The following is a 16,245-nucleotide window of genomic DNA, read 5'->3' as shown; positions in this document are numbered from 1 at the left end:
GGGGTGACACCACCTAAAACGATCCCCCAGCCTACTCCTTTCCCCCTTCCCCCAAAGCCACCATCTAACCAGGTAGAAAAATAAAGGTCTAATTCACTCAAAATTCTTCAGTTTTTACAAAACTAACAGGGTGGAGGAGGGGAGGGAGCAAGGGAGGCAGGCAGCCGTGGGAGGAGGGCCGGGCAGAGGCTATGCTTCTGTCTCCACCGGAGGCTGGCTCCCCGCCACTTCGTTCTTCTGCTCCTCCTTCATCTCTGCGTCAGCAGGATGGTCTCCTGCGGCTTCTGCTGCCTTGGCCTGGGAGAAGGGAGAGGAAGGGGCTCAGTTCCAGTTCTCATCTGGTCCAGGCCTCTGAGGAGAAAGGGGACTTTCGCTCCACGTCCCCACTCCCACTTGCCAGCACGGAGCCAAGGTGGTGACGAGCCGCGTGCATGTACCACGCGGATACCACGTCAACTCCGGACCACGCACACTCATCCCCTGAAGAAAAGATACGCACTGGAACGCCGACACAGCCAACTCCCTCTCCAGGTGTGTCCTAAAGACACACACACACACAAGTAGACACTTAAACTATCCCTTAGTGCGATTTTACTTAGAACCGCACTCGTCCAACATGGTAGCGAGGACCACGTGTGACTCCTGAGCACTTAACAATTAGGCCAAACGGATGTTTTCTAAGTACAAAGTAATACGGTAGAATTCTGGAGACCAACTTAGGTCTGAAAGATGAGGAACAATCTGAAAACATTACATGTTGCAGTATTTAGACACCTTGGGTCAACTAAGTATTAAAATTAACCTTACTTGTTCACTTGGTTGTTTTAGCACGGATACTCAGAAAACTGAAAATCACTGTACAGTTTGCGTTCTGTTTCTGTTCAACAGTGCTGGTCTTGAACACTGGAGACTAAAGGGACTGGGATACGGTAGGCCATGTGCTTTACTATGGGACTCCAGCAGCACAGTGAAGAACGTGAGAGCTGTCGATGTAAGACAGTCTTGCAGGAATGATATGAAAAGAGTATAATGTACAGAACTGGCAGGACATGTTGCCTTTTACTAGGGAAGAGGAAGAAGACTGTCTACTTGTGCATGTGCATCGTTTACTGGAATCATCTGAACACTGGACACAGCCAACCACTTCTGGGTGGTGGGAGAGAGGCTTCTTATTATATATTGTTTTGTGCGGTTTCAACAGTATGAGGTAATTATATTACCTATTTAAACATAGGCTTTTAAAACCTATTTTTTTTTTTTTTTTTAAGACTTGGGTTTTGAACAGGCACACAGAACAGAGTTTGGGAGGCACACCCAGCACAACAAACTCCTCACCTGTAGGGCTCTCGAGGGGGGTTTTTAGGTGTGATCAAGGGAACCATGTCCCACCCCCAACACCATAGCGGTTTCTGCCAACGGGACATGTCACTGCTCCAGGGACAAGGGCAGCACCGGGTGTCCAGGCGTGGCATGCACAACCGGAGGCGAGGAGCCACAACAGCTGGGTCAGGCACCGGGACAAGGCAGCGCCTTTTCTCCAGTCTGTCCCTACTGTCCCCCTCTGGAGCCTTACCTTGCTCTCCTCCTCGGCCAGCCTCTCAAACATGTTGGCATAGAGCTTCTTCTCCCGCGCAAGCTGCTTGCGGATCCGCTGCTGGCAGATGGCCAGCTGGGCCTTGGCGGCTTTGTTGCTGGGGTAGAGCTGCAGGACCTTCTGGAAGTCAGCCCGTGCCAAGTCAAAGTCATTCACCGCCAGGTGGGCCTCTCCGCGGCGGAAAAGGCCCTTCTCGTTGTTGCTGTCCAGTTCCAGGGCCTAAGGACACAGAGAGGAAGCAACAGGGAGACCTGAGCCCCTGCGGCCTCTCTGGCCGAGACAGGGTTCCAGAGGCAGTGCTGAGAGGTCAGGCAGAACACACACCGCCGGCTCCACCTCAGGAAGGGGTCTTGGGGCATGACATGGGAAAGACCAAGGTCTAGGAAGGAACCGTTCGTCCTGGGCTTTCGATGAAAGACAAGACCCAATACAACATTTCCATTCTCTCCAGAATAAAGCAGGTACTAAGGAGAGCCCGGCTAGGAACCAAAGGAATTGCTGTAGCTGTTCTTCCCTCCCTGTGGCTCCTCGACCTCCATGTCAGCTGCCTTCTACCACGAAAGCCAAGGTGCTGGCTTCTTGAAGCCCCTCCCTCTGGGGCCCTTCACCTCCAGGCTCCCACTGGTCCCACTTGCTACCCTATCCCTACCTGAGTCACCCAGGCCGTTTCAGACCCGCCGGCAGCTTACCCAGCTGAGCCTGTGAATGTTGCTCCCCAACCCTCTTGGGAAGGGCCTCACCTTGTTACAGCTCTCAATGGCCGCGGAGAAGGCCTGTAGTTTCAGGTGACACATGGCCAGGTTGAGGTGGGAGGCCAGCCGAAGGGCCTGGGCCTTCTGGGCGTCCTCATTAGAGAAACTGGACTCATATTCCAGCCAGGAGACAATCTTCTTGTACTGCAGTAAAGCTTGCTTATACTTGCCTTCCTAAAAGGGAGGGAGGCTCAGGCACTGGGCTGTCATCCTCGGTAGCTATCAGGGACACGTGGCCGTGAGGGAGACCTGCCTCCCCTGCACACCACCACTGGTAGGACCAGCCAGCTCCAATATGCTGGGTGAAGACTGTAGGTGCTCCCTGTGCTGTCCTGGGGAGTGTCCTCAGGACCCCAATGCTGGCTCACCTTGAAGTACACGGTGCCCCGCTCTTTCACTATGGTGCTCTGCTCCAGCTTCTCCTCGGAGTTCATCTCCCAAGACTCCTTGGCCTGCCGTACCCCAAGGGAGAAACAAAGTCATCAGCTACCCCGAGCTATGTCCTGGGAACTGACTTCAGGACGGAGAGGACCTTGAGCAAACTCACCTTCTCGAAACTCTTGAGGTGTACTTCGTATTTCAGCTCAGCATTCGGCGGGATCTGGAACTTTTCCTTCCCCACGTTACCAAAAGCATAGCTGTTGGGGGGGGGGGCCCACAAAACTAGGTTACTGTGGCCACGTTTAACCTGCTCCACGCTGAAAAGGCTTCCTGTCCTTTTCCTGCAAGGCACCTCCCTATCCCCTGAGATTTGGTTCAAATATTTCCTGTTGGGCAAAATCTTCCCTGACCTCTTCACACAATTAGTTGGTCTCTTAGCATCTTCCATATCCTTCTAACTCATACTAACACTGGAATGATGACTAACGGAATTTCCAGCACCCCCCCCCCCCGGTCTGGCACATAACAGATGGGTTTCAATCAATGTCATGAATGACGGAGTATGTTTAGTAGGAGACAACAATTTTGACCCTGGTAGAGGAGGAGACCTGGAGTGGCCAGAACTGAAAAAATGAGGCTATGATTCCAGACGTGGCCAGTTGTGACCACGTCCCAAACACGGAGATCACGTGCGTGCCAGACTCACAGGGACTGCCACTGAGGCTGTGGGGGTGGGTGAGCGCACACAGAGGAACAGAGTCAAGTGCCTAGTTACACAACTACTCACTGTGGACATGTAGATCTCTGACCTTGCGTCACCCACCTGCTCTACAAAGTGTCCACTCCTTACCTGGGCTTGAGGTACACAACGGAATGTTCTCCTTTTTCCATGCGCTGAATGGCTTTCTCCAGCCCACAAGGCAGGTCCAGGCTCTCCCCCTCGCCAACCTCAAAGCGGAGCTCCCGCCGGTCAAACATCTGGTCCTTGTAGTACCCTTCCAGTGCAACTGGCATGAGAAGGAGGCAGTATGCCAGGGATGTGAGTAGGCAAGGGGCTGAGGAAGGAGGCCACTGCAGCCTCCCTCCATGACCTCACCACTGCATGCCCAAGGTGCCCTTGTTGTATTATCAGAACTAGAGGCATGTTAGGAAGGTACGGTCCCATCCCTCAGTTCTCAGATGAGCTACTCAGATCAGAAAAGGAAGTGACCTGCCCAAAGCCACCCAGGGACTAAGTACCAGAATTGGAATCGGAACAAACTGTGCTGTCTCACCCTCCACGATGGCACCCTCGTTGGGCCTGGCATAGCCTTCGCCCCGAGTCCGTATTCTCCGGATGATCCCCCCATCTTCTTCTTCTGTCAGGTCCTCTCCTCTAAACTCAAACAACTCCACCTGTGGGACGAGACGCAAGATGACACGATGCCTTTCAGCATTACCCTATCAGCCAAAGAGTCCCTGGTCACTGCCAGACCAGGCCTGAGCACAAGGGCAGCCAAACCAAGACTGGACAAAGTGGCACTTCTGGTAAGTTCCGGGAGAGCTCTAGTCTCAACTTTGGTAGCAGTGGGCAGGTCACAGAGTCTGCTGACCTCGGAAGATCAATCTTCTTACTAGCTGCTCCCCCAGGAAGGACATGCTCCAGCCAGGCCTAACCCAGCCGTCTCACAAGGCCAATCTGGTAGGCGGTGGAAATGACCCAGCAACTTTCAACATTCTCCAAGCATCCATTACAGGAGGGCTCAGACACTCTGATCCTGAATGGTGTCAAGTTCCCCCTCTCAGTGAAGGCTTTTCTCACCCCCTCAACCCATGGGGGGCATTCTTTTTCCTCCTTCGATCTCTGAAGCACTGACGTTCTATACTGTCATTTATAACCATACAGATTCTGACCTTCTGACTCCTCTCAGTCAAAATTATAACCCATCTCCGGGCAGTTCGTGAAATAGAACAGGCCTCAACCCTTACCCCGCTTCAAGTCTGGGGAAGGGTTTGTGGCCATCTCTCTTCCCCTGAAATCTCCGCCAGCAGCCGCTTTCTGGCAACAGCAGGCTCTGTGAAGAGCAGAGCCAGCTGCCCTCTCCAGGTCCCTTCCTCCCCTAAGGCCAGGCCCTTAGCCTTGGCTACATTGTCTCTAAGCGGCAGGAAGTGCTGGAGGGCAGCCAGGCCCCGGGCTGAGATCAGCCTGGCTCTTTGCCTTGCTCTCTGTGCCTGGACACTCACCTCAAATACAAGCGTGGCATTGGGGGGGATTTTTGGAGGGCTGCCTGCCGAACCGTAGGCATACTCTGGTTTGCAGGTGATGTGGCACACCTCTCCCACCTTCATGGTTGCTACAGCAATATCCCAAGCCTTGATGACCTCCCCTGTAGGTACAGAAAGCAAACCGGTCCTGCTTGACAGGGATCAGACCCCCGGCTCAGAGAGCAGCTCCAGGGACCTTCATCAGACCACACTCACGGGGAAGCTATATACTCTTAGGAAACGAGACCAGGGAGGTAGAGGACCTGGTTGCAGTAAGCACTGTCAGGTCTCAGACCTCTTTATAAAAGACTCAACCCTGGAACACAGGAGTTCTAGGAACAAGATAATCCACCTCCGAAGAAAATTTGAGGTGTTCAGAGGTGATCAGGGAAGGTGAGATAGAGATCAATATGGTTCCAAAAAGGAAAAGAAAAAAAAAGAGCTATGGGAGGGTTAATTCACGGATTCTAAGAGACTGCTCCTCACGCTTCTGAGAATACGGTTTCTGCTTGTGACAGCTTACACCCTCCTCAGGACTAATGCTACCAATCCACTAACCGTGGACCTACCTTTGCCCAGGTCAAAGGAGAATTTGTCCTTGCGGTCCAGACTGGAGTCAAACTTGGTGCCATCTAACAGCCAGCCAGTGTAGTGGACAAAGACACGGTCCCCAATCATGGGCGTCTCTGTGCCAGTGCCCTCTCGCTTGATGACCTGGGAGGAAAGCAAAGATGAGTGTACCCAGGTGTGGGGGCAGAAAGAGGCCCCGAAGCTGTTTGCACACCTCTGATGGAAACGGGGACTTTTCTGCTTCCTTGGAAGCAAAAGGACCAAGCCTCAAATGATTCCAATGTGAGGTTTGGCTAGATGCCAACAGACACCCCCACTGACTGCTCTCTTCCATCTTTCTTGAGGTGCAACAGGACTTGGTTTAAAAGCTAGAGACGAAAGACCCAAGCTCAAGTTTTTGCTGTATGTTCTCGCACAAGTCAAGCTCTCTAGACCTTATTTGTAAACCAGTAATAATAACCTCTATCAGGGTTGGAGAATTAAATTGGCAGAAAGCTGAAGATGATTATTATCAGCAGCAAAGGGGGAAGCAGTTATGTTAAGTTTCCTCATTCTTCCTAAATGCTGGTGGTCATTAGGTCTGGATCTGGTTTGTGGATAAGAAAAGAATTAAGAATATGAGTAACAAAACAGAAATAGCAACAGCCCAGAAGAGGTTCAGAAAGTACCAGGTCACTGATGAGCATAGGGGAGCTCACTCAGGCCCTAAAACTCTGGCTTGGGGCATGAACATTTCTGACTGGTAGGCTACTGAAGTCTTTTGAGGGCTGGAGCATTTCTCAGGAATTTCAACAAGCTCTGCTTCTCTTCTGAACTTTATAAAAAGTGACAAGGAGACTCTGTGGGTCAACTGGTAGGTATGTGGTTACCTACAGGACAGAATGGACAGAGGACTCGAGGAGTAGAAAGGCAAAAGGGAAGGAGTGGAAGATTAAAGAAGAAAGGACCCTTCTGGGAATAATAACCTTGTAGAAATCTCCAGGGAGCTGGAGAGATTAGGAGAAGCCACATGCCCCCTGAAGAACAGCTTAAGATCTGGGACAAAATTAGGACCGTTTCTGGACCAGATATGGGCTCCCCGAGGTCTCTAGCTCTGCACAGGCCCCTCACACACACACACACACGGAACGGAGTGGGAGCGAGGGTAAAAAGAACACTGGATGAGGAAGAGGCATGAAATCCAGCCTAGGATTTCGCCATCCTGCACTCTGCAGAACCTGCTCGGAAGCACCATCAGTCGTCCCGACCAGGTCAAGACGCCCTGCCCCTTCGCTTTGCTTCTACGAGGCTCCCAGCAAAATACCTCCTCCCGGCCCCACACCCCTTTGCCCCAACTCATGAGGGGGAGGGCGAGGTGGGAGGGGGAACTACAAGTCCCGGCATGCACCGCTCCCTGGTTTTCCCGGGGCGGGGGAAGGGGGGCCAGCATGGCTGAGCGGGTGACCTAGCTGGGTCCAGCCGGCTTTTAGGAAGGGGGTCACCAAGGGGACGAAGGGCGTCAGAACCTCTCTCGCGGCCCGGCCCCGGGCGCCAAGTCGTACAAAGGCCTCTGGGCCAGGAAATCACTGTGGTGGCCCGCTTCAGGTCCTAGCTAATGTTTAACCGCCCGGAGAAGCCGAGTGCTCGCCGCACGGCCGGCGAGGGCCGCCAGGGACTTCCCGGCTGCGGCCCGCGGGGAAGGCGCTGGCGGCCCGGCCCGGGTCGCGGGGTCGGGGAGAGGTGACGTGAGGGAGGGGCGGCGTCGGGGCGGGAGTGGGCCCCTGCCGGCTCCAGCCCGGGTGCACGCCGCCCGGGCCCCCTAGCTGCAGCTCGCGTGCTGCGGCGCGGCCCCGCCCCTCCCTCCGCGCTGCACCGCGCACGCCGGAGTTGGCGCCGCAGTCCCGGGCCCGGGCGCCGCAGGGGCTAGGGGGCCGGGGCCTCCGCCGGACCGCGGGTGCCCCAGGGGGCCGGAGAATGCCCGCGGGGAGGCCCGCGCACCCAGGCCGCCCCCTGAGAAAGTGTGGCGGCCCTTCCACCCCCGAACGACGCAGCCGGGTCCAGGAGGACGATGCAACCGGCCGCCGGGCTCAACGACCCGCCCGGACGCTGCAGAGGCGGCCCGGAGCTCCCCAGCTCGGCGGGAGGTCGGCTGCGAGGGGCGCCTGCGCCGCCGCCCTTACCTTCAGCACGCCTTCGTCTTGCTTGGGGCTGATGTCCACCCCCTCGAGGGGCAGCGGCGCCGACTGCGCCCCGCTCTCGGTCGCCTTCATCTCCTCGGCGGTCATCGCCGCTCGGTGCGCCGTTTACTCCGGGAGCCAGGCACTGGGCGCGAGCCAAGCCCTCTCGGCCGGGCCTCTCTGCACGGCTGTGCGGGCGGGAGGGCACTGGGGCTGCCGCCCAGCTGTGAACCGGTCGAAGGCTTGAGCACCTCTGCCGCCCAGCGCGCTCGCAGCCCGCGGCCGATGGGGCGCGGGAGCTGGAGGAGGTGGGTAATGAGCGGCCGCGGGGAGCGATTGGTCCCACCCCGCCGCGGAGGGAGGGGCTGGGAGGAGCTGGAGCGGGAGCGAGGGACGGAGGGGGAGGGGGCGGAGAACTTTCTAGAGACGGCGGCCGCTAAGCCAGTTCGGGCTTTAGTGCTAAGGGTGCTTCTGTGAATGTGTGTGTGTGTGTTTTGGTTTGGTTTTTGGGGGGTTCCTTACCCCTTCTGGCTGCCTGGCCTCCCTCCCCCCACTCCTGGGACCCTCGGACTCTGGGGATTTCCCCCGCTCACCGCCCCCCGCCACCCCGGGGCCTTTCCCGGGCCCTCCCCCGCCCGTTGCCCGGTCTAACCGGATTCTTCCAGATCCTTCTCCATCCCCCTACATCACTCCAATACCGAGCCGGCCAGCCGCCCCAGATCCGCCCTACACATTGCAGGCTGCAGCGTGGTTTGCTTAGCCGGATGTGAGTGGCCGCGCGTCCGTCTCCCCGCACCCGAGACGCGCATTTTTATAAAAGCCGGTCGTAAGCGCAGACCGCATGGCCTCCCCGTCTGTACTTGGCGTATATATACTTAACGAATTGGGGAGCGAGAGGGAAGGGGAGTCAGGTGGGGAGAAAACGAGTGAAAAGCGGTAATGCACAGAATCGGGGGAAACAACCTTGATTTCCCCAGAGCCGGGAACACGTGCCACCTTTAGCTCTTTAAAATGCTAGAGGCAGCCGGTTTGCAAGAAATGACCCGCTGAGCTAAGGACTCTTTAAATGGGGCGCATATTAAAGGGACCTTCTCCGGCAGTAATAAATCGACCAGTTTAGATTAATATTAAAGAGTAAAATGGTTTCAAGTCACGAGAAAAGTCATTCCATTTTACCAAAGACCCCACGGGAAGTATTTGGTTCTCAAGTGTTTCTCGACTGCCTGTGGCGTGCAGGGGATCTGGGCAGCAAGTCAGCTCTGCAGCACTTGGATACCTAAACAAATAGCCTTTGACGAAGAAGAACCATCTAGAGAATTGATTTTGCTCAGCGCTTAACCGCGGTTTAACACAGTGCCTGGTGAGTGGTATCAAATACTTACTGGCTGCATTAATTTGTATTTCAGTAATTTTTTATTTTGAGTCCTCGCTACGTGCCTGGCACTGTGCTGCTGTTGTACACAAGCTGTCCCGTTTAGGTACAAAATTTACCCTATAATAAATGAAATTGCAATACCCTAATGTAATTGGATCATTCATTATAGTGCTTTCTGATGGAGCCTAATGGGAAGGGATGCTGAAGAAATAAAACCGTTTCCTCCAGCAATTTACAGCAAATGACATTAGTCGTAACTAACACATGTCTCATTAGATGACTGGGGATATCCCAGAGGGTATGGAGGGATAAACCCATTACTTTTCTATGCATCCCTTGGTAGAGTAAGAAGTAACAATGTGGAGGTTTTCCAAAACTCCAGGAGATGGCTGGTGGATAAGGTGCTGGCTGAATGGGTTGTCAGTTACCTTGCTGTTGATTTTTGTGCACTTGGCTAACCCAGCGTGTGCTGGTTGGTTGGTTGGTTGGTTGGTTTCTTGGGTTACTAATTTATTTTAAGGGGGAGAATCTCAAGGTGACCTGAGCCGAAACCCGAGAGTCAGAGCCTTAACCGACTGAGCTACCCAGGCGCCTATGTGTTAGTTTCTTTTGATGCTACCCTTAGCTCGGTCCCACGTGCCACTGCGAGTTGGGTCACCCTGGTACCTTTTGATCTGGAGCAGGTGCTGGAGGTAGTAACATTTGTCAATGAGAGGAGGTGTGATGGCGGGGAAAGAGGAACGGAACACAGGTATCTAGCACAGTACCCCCCTTCAAGCTGGTGGTTACTGAAAGATGATCCTTATTCTAATGTGGTGGAGGTGGGGGCAGAGTGCCAGGAACACGGAAGTCTATTAGAGTGGGGAAGGATAGGGCGGGAGGGAAAGAAGGACAGGAGGAAAAGGGTTCCAGTGAAAATTTTTGACCAGGTTCAGTGGATGAATACAGGAGGGGCTGGGAGGGGGAAGGGAGGGGGAAGGGGCAGTAGGCATTGGATTCTTGAATTCCCAGACCAGAACCTTGTTTCTAGATTCCCCTCCCCCATTCTTTACATTATATTTTTCTGATTGTAAAACTTATACATACTCAATGCAGAAAGTTCCCAGATATTTTGTTCTTTCCCTCCCTTGACTGAACCCGTTCCTAGCTATTTAAATTAGTATTCCCATTAAAGATGTTTAACACTGTACTTATTTCCACTGGTATTAATTTCCACTCATTCAAAATCCTTCCATTTTTTTTTCTTTTTGCTACAAGAAGAGAATATAACTTTTTTTTTTAATCCCCTTATTCTGTAGATGACTCATGCTGTGGCCAGAAGTTTTATTATTGCTAAAATTCGCCTTCTTGAGCTCATCTACTTCATCCCCCTAATGCTGGGCCCATCCTTCAGACATGAAGACCCTCCTGTCTTTTAAAGTTGTTGTTTTGAACTTCTTTGACTACCCATGCTCTTAAATATTTAGAAAATAAATATATTTGAATCATTCAAAAGTATTTGGGAGAAGGTGGGGGGAGCTGGGTAATCCTGGTGGTGGGTGTTGTGGAGGGCACGCATTGCATGGAGCACTGGGTGTGGTGCATAAACAATGAATTCTGGAACAATGAAAGATTAAAAAAATAAATAAAAATTTTAAAAAAGTATTTGGAATGAGTATGTGTGTGTGCTTGTACATGTGGACATACACACAGTATGTAACATACCTACATGATGAACGTTGGGATATGCCGCCGAGCCCAAGGATCACAACATTACTGCTATGAAGTGTGTCAAAAATGTAATAGCAAACCCTGTTGGGTTTTGCTTAAAGAATAGTGAAATACTAATTCATAAAGATATGTGCACCCTTATATTTATTACAGCATTATTTTCTTTTTCTTATTTTTAAAGATTTTATTTTAATTTTTATTTAATTTAATTTATTTATTTTATTTATTTTAAAGATTTTTTTTTAATTTTTTTATTTTTTATAAACATATATTTTTATCCCCAGGGGTACAGGTCTGTGAATCGCCAGGTTTACACAAATTCACAGCACTCATCAAAGCACATACCCTCCCCAATGTCTATAACCCCACCCCCCTTCTATTTTAAAGATTTTATTTATTTGACAGAGAGAGCAGGAGAGCATAAGCCAGGGGAGTAGCAGAGGGAGAGGGAGCCTGGTGTGGGTCTCGATCTCAGGATCCTGGGATCATAACCTGAGCTGAAGGCAGACACCCAATCAACTGAGCCACCCAGGTGCCCCACAGCATTATTTTCAATAACTAAATTCTGGAAGTACCCCAACGGTCCATTGATAGATGAACGGATGAAGATGTGGTGTATTTATATAATAGAATATTACTCAGCCATTAAAAAACAAAATCTTGCCATTTTTAGCAACATGGATGGATCTAGAGAGTGTAATGCTAAGTGAGGTAAGTCCGTCAGAGAAAGGCAAAACAAAACAAAACAAAGAAAATAAGACTCTTAACTCTAGAGAACGAACTGATGCTTACCAGAGGGGAGATGGATGAGGAATGGGTGAACTAGGTGGAGAGGATTAGAGGGCACTTAATAAACACTTAATAAACAGTAATGCAGAGAATTATGGAATCATTATATTGTACACTTGAAACTAGTATAAAACTACTACAGAAACTAAACTGAATTTTTAAAAAATGTAATACCAAAAGTGTTAAGGACACTTACATAATTTCTTTCTACTTTTGGTGTCTTTTGACTGAGAAAATGCAAGCTATACTACTGACTAAAACAAGTACTGCATAGTTCCTGAAACATACATTTATTTACTTACTTATTTTAGCAGTTACTGGCCATTTTTATTATGTTTTTATTCTAGGTAGACTCCACACCTAATACAGAGCCCAATGCAGGATTTGAACTCACAACCCTGAGCTCAAGACCTGAGCTGAGATCAAGAGTTGAACGCTTAACCCTCTGAGCTACCCAGGTACCCCCAGTCCATTTTCATACACTTGAAAATAGTAGACTTTTGGGAGGTTTGCATGCCGGAGTGCATAGCGTAAAGGCTAAGCTCTTGAGCTCCGGCTTGGGTTCACATTTCTCAGTTTCAGCGTTGAACACTCTGTGGGCCCTTGGGCAAGTTTTCCTGAGCTCTAAAAATGGGAATTATGCTAGTACCTACCTTAGAGGGGTTTTGTTTGAGGATTATATGAATGATTAGGTGTGAAGTACTTAAAGCAGGGCATGGCACAAGTAGTAAGTAGGTAAGTGATAATTACTCTGGGTACCACGTTTTATTTATTCAGCCCGATGATTGCTGGAATATGGAATAAAAGCCCCGGAGGACCCTGTCTTTGGCCCTTCAGTGGAGAGCTGCTGGTCTAGACAAGGGTTTGGGGTGTCATTTCGAGGGGAGTGCATCTTTCCTGATGTTAAATCATATCTATACATTTTTTTGCTCTTTAACACTCAATGATGAATCTGACTGTCTATTATACCTCACAGTATCTTTGTGTGCTGACATTTTGTCATTCTAAAAAGCCTGGGAGCCCTGTGAAGGTAAGAATTTGGTCTTCATATTTCTGTGGGCTCCACCATTATCTGATCTCTCTGGGGACAGGAGGACAGAATATTTATTGGTTGTCCTGCTAAGTGAAAGAGTTGTTCTTTTTAAACATAAAGTCTCATTTCCTGGGACACCTGGGTGGCTCAGTGGCTTAAGCCTCTGCCTTCAGCTCAGGTCACGATCTCAGGGTCCCAGGATCAAGCTCTGCACCAGGCTCTCTGCTTAGCAGGGAGCCTTCTCCCCTCGCCCCACTGCCCGCCTGCCTCTCTGCCTACTTGTGATCTCTGTCAAATAAATAAAATCTTTAAAAAGAAAAGTCTAATTTTCCACCACAGATATATATATATATATATATTTTTTGTTTTGCTCCTAGGGTGACCAAAAGCAGCCAGTCTTTATCCTTCTCTGTCTAGGGATGCACTGAAATATGGCTTTGGCCTTGTTTTTCAGGGGATCATATAGCCAAATACTTACTTTGGCATTATTTCTAGTTTCTCAAACTTGAGTGCAATTAAAGATTAGGTGTTTGTGAAGGTTGTCATCTGTCTAATTAACATAACTAGAATGAGGATTGTTGTTTGAGAAAAATAAAATCTTGCCCTCCATGGTCCTTGGTTGAAAGTAAATGTATATTTAAGATTGTGAATGTGCACCTAATGACCACAGGAGCAATGCAGCAGCTGTCATTACTGAGAAATTAAATAATTTTTTGTTCAGTACAGGATCATACTTCTATAATGGGTCTGCTAATATTTTTAAATGTTTAAGTTGTATTAATAAAAAGTTTGTATGAGAGTTTGGATTTATTCTTCTATTCCAGAAGTTCATTCTATGTTGGTAATAGCTTTAGTTTAGTCAAATACTGACTTTAGTATTTATTTATTCAACAGTTATCCAAAATGTGTACTCACAGCGTCTCTGTCTTTAACCTTGCACTTGATGACCTTTACCCTCTCCACAGCTAGCCACCTGCTGGAGAACTATCTGATATTTCCTCGGGCTTACTACCTCAGGTGTTATTTTCTCATGGAGCTTTAGCCAGGGGTGGGAATACTCACACAGTGTCTAGGGTAGACCAGACAGAGAGAGCCTCATATACCTTTGGGGAGAAGGGTGTCCTTTTGTAAAGGGGTTCTTGGTTTGCTCCTTTGTTGATCAATTACTTGACATCCCAGCTAGCCTCTTTCCCATGGGAAGGAAAGATAGGGTTATGGAGAACATCCCTCAGCCCACTAATTCCCACTAATGTTCGCCACCACAGCTTCCTCAAAATGGCCAGTTGGTGTTAAAGAGATATCCTGAGAATGCATTGGGTTCCAAGTTCAGCAGTAGGGATTACGGGGTGCCTAGAGTCTACCACAGAATTATCTTATGCTTGAGGTGCTTACACAGAGAAGTTAGACTAACACCAAGGGCTGACCAGTGTGGCACTGATTCAGAGTACAAAATGCCCAGATCTGGTAAGGGGTAGGGTATGCTGGGCAGTCCTCAGAATGAACTAGAACTTGAGAAAGATCTTGAAAGATGGATAGTAATATTTTTTATTTATTTATTTTTAAAGGATTTTATTTATTTATTTTCCAGAGAAAGAGAGAGAGACAGCGCGCGCGCGCGAGCACGCACACGCATAAGCAGGGGGAGGGGCAGAGGGAGAAGCAGGCTCCACGCTGAACAGGGAGCCTGACGTGGGACTCCATCCCGGGACGCTGGGATTATAAACTTGAACCTAAGGCAGGTGTTTAACTGACTGAGCCACCCAGGCGTTCCGAAAGATGGATAATAATATGTATTTACTTATAAATATATACCTTAATGAATTCTTACATGTATATGTATGTTCTAGCTATCACATCAAGGTAGAACACTTCAGCACCCCACCAGCCTCCCTCACGTCCCCTGCTTGGGCAGTAATTATCTCCAGGAGTAACCACTCTTCTGACTTCCATCACAATAAATTATTTCCCTCTGTGTTTGAACATCATTCAAAACAAATCCTATAGCATGTACTTTTTTTGGATTGACTTCCTTCATCCCACATTATGTCTGAGAAATTAATCCATTTTATTGTATGTAGGAGGAGTTCATTAACTTTCATTGTTATATAATATTTGATTGTATAACTATATCACAATTTTCTTATCCATTCCTTTGTTGATGATACAGGGGTTGTTTCCAGGTTTCAGCTGTTATTACAAAGCTCCTATGACTATTCTTTTCTTTTTTTTTAAGATTTTTAAAAAATTTATTTGAGAGAGACCATAAGCAGGGGGAGTGGCCGGTAGAGGGAGAGAGAGAAGGTGTCAGCAGGGAACCCGACTCTGGACTCCATCCCAGGACCCTGGGATCATGACCTAAGCCGGAGGCAGATGTCAAACTAACTGAGCCACCCAGGTGCCCTGTTCTATGAACATTCTTATACATGACTTTTAGAGAGACAAGTGCTCATTTCAGTTGGATATGTACCTAAGAAATGGAATTGCTGGGTCATGGGTTTTTCTTATACTTAGCTTTGGTAATGCTGCCAATTTTCTGAAATCGTGGTATCAAGTTACACTCCCACCAGGAGTGTCTGAGAATTCCACTTCCAGCACATTCCTGCCAAAACATGGTATGTCAGTCCTTTTAAATTTAGCTTATCTGGGGGGTGTAGTGCTATGTAATTTGTATTCCCTTAGTAATTAATGAAGTCAAATACTTTTCATATACTTCTTGGCCATCAGGATAACTCATTCAAATTTTATCTATTCTTATCTTTGGCTCATTTAAAGAGATTACATTGTCTATCTTTTTGCTATTAATTTTGGAGTTTCTTTTCTATATTCTAGGTAAGATTTGCTTTGACAGATATCACAATACTCTTTTGGTCTGTAGCATGCCTTTTCTCTCACATAATGGTATGTTTTGGTGAACATTTTAATTTTAATGGAGTTCAATTTACTAGTGTATTTTTTATGGTTAGTGATTTTCTTTAATAAACTTAACTTTTTAGAGTGGCTTTAGGTTCAAAGCAAAACTGAGCAGAAGGCACAGAGGTTTTGCATAGACCCGGCACCTTCACACCCATTATTGTAGCCTCTCTCCATTATCAACACCCCTCACCAAAGGACTAAATCTGTTATAATCAATGAACCTGTATCAACAGATCACTATCAATCCAAGTTCATAGTTTACACTAGGGTTCACTCTTGGACTCGTACATTCCACAGGTTTGGACAAATTTGTAATGACATGTATTCACCATTACAGTAACCTACAGGTAGTTTTACTGCCCTAAAAATCCTCTGTGCTCTGCCTGTCCGTCCCTCTCTACCCTGGTAACCCCTGGCAAGCACTGATCTTTTTTCTGTCTCTGTAGTTTTACCTTTTCCAGAATGTCATATAGTTGGGATCATACAGTAGCCTTTTCAGACTGGCTTCTTTCACTCAGTAATATGCATTTAAGTTTCTTCCGTGTCTTTTCATGGCTGACAGCTCATTTCTTTTTAGTATTGAATAATTTTGCCTTCTATGGATGTACTACAGCTTGTTGATCTGTTCACTCTTGAAGGACTTCTTGGCTGCTTCCAAGTTTTGGCAATGATGTTGTTATTGGATAACAGTATGCAATTTATTGAATACGGAATAAAGCTGTTATAAA

The 16,245-nt window shown here is 48.6% G+C and overlaps 1 protein-coding gene across 1 annotated transcript; it reads right to left on the bottom strand.

Moving 5' to 3' along the window:
• Positions 1-92: 92 nt before the first annotated feature.
• FKBP4 (FKBP prolyl isomerase 4) lies at positions 93-7,999 on the bottom strand. The gene is made up of 10 exons (XM_059184498.1): positions 7,701-7,999; positions 5,541-5,685; positions 4,951-5,093; positions 4,002-4,122; positions 3,578-3,734; positions 2,894-2,984; positions 2,715-2,798; positions 2,335-2,520; positions 1,574-1,813; positions 93-297 (listed from the first exon to the last, which is right to left on the bottom strand). Exons 1-10 carry the CDS (start codon positions 7,803-7,805, stop codon positions 190-192), a joined length of 1,380 nt encoding a protein of 459 aa, XP_059040481.1. The 5' UTR covers positions 7,806-7,999; the 3' UTR covers positions 93-189.
• Between the last annotated feature and the right edge of the window lie 8,246 nt (positions 8,000-16,245).

The sequence above is a fragment of the Mustela lutreola genome, chromosome 8 (assembly GCF_030435805.1).
Source record: "Mustela lutreola isolate mMusLut2 chromosome 8, mMusLut2.pri, whole genome shotgun sequence".
Classification (NCBI taxonomy): Eukaryota; Metazoa; Chordata; class Mammalia; order Carnivora; family Mustelidae; genus Mustela; species Mustela lutreola.
The sequence above is the reverse complement of the archived record's forward strand: the minus strand, read 5'-3'. Positions and strand labels throughout refer to the sequence as shown.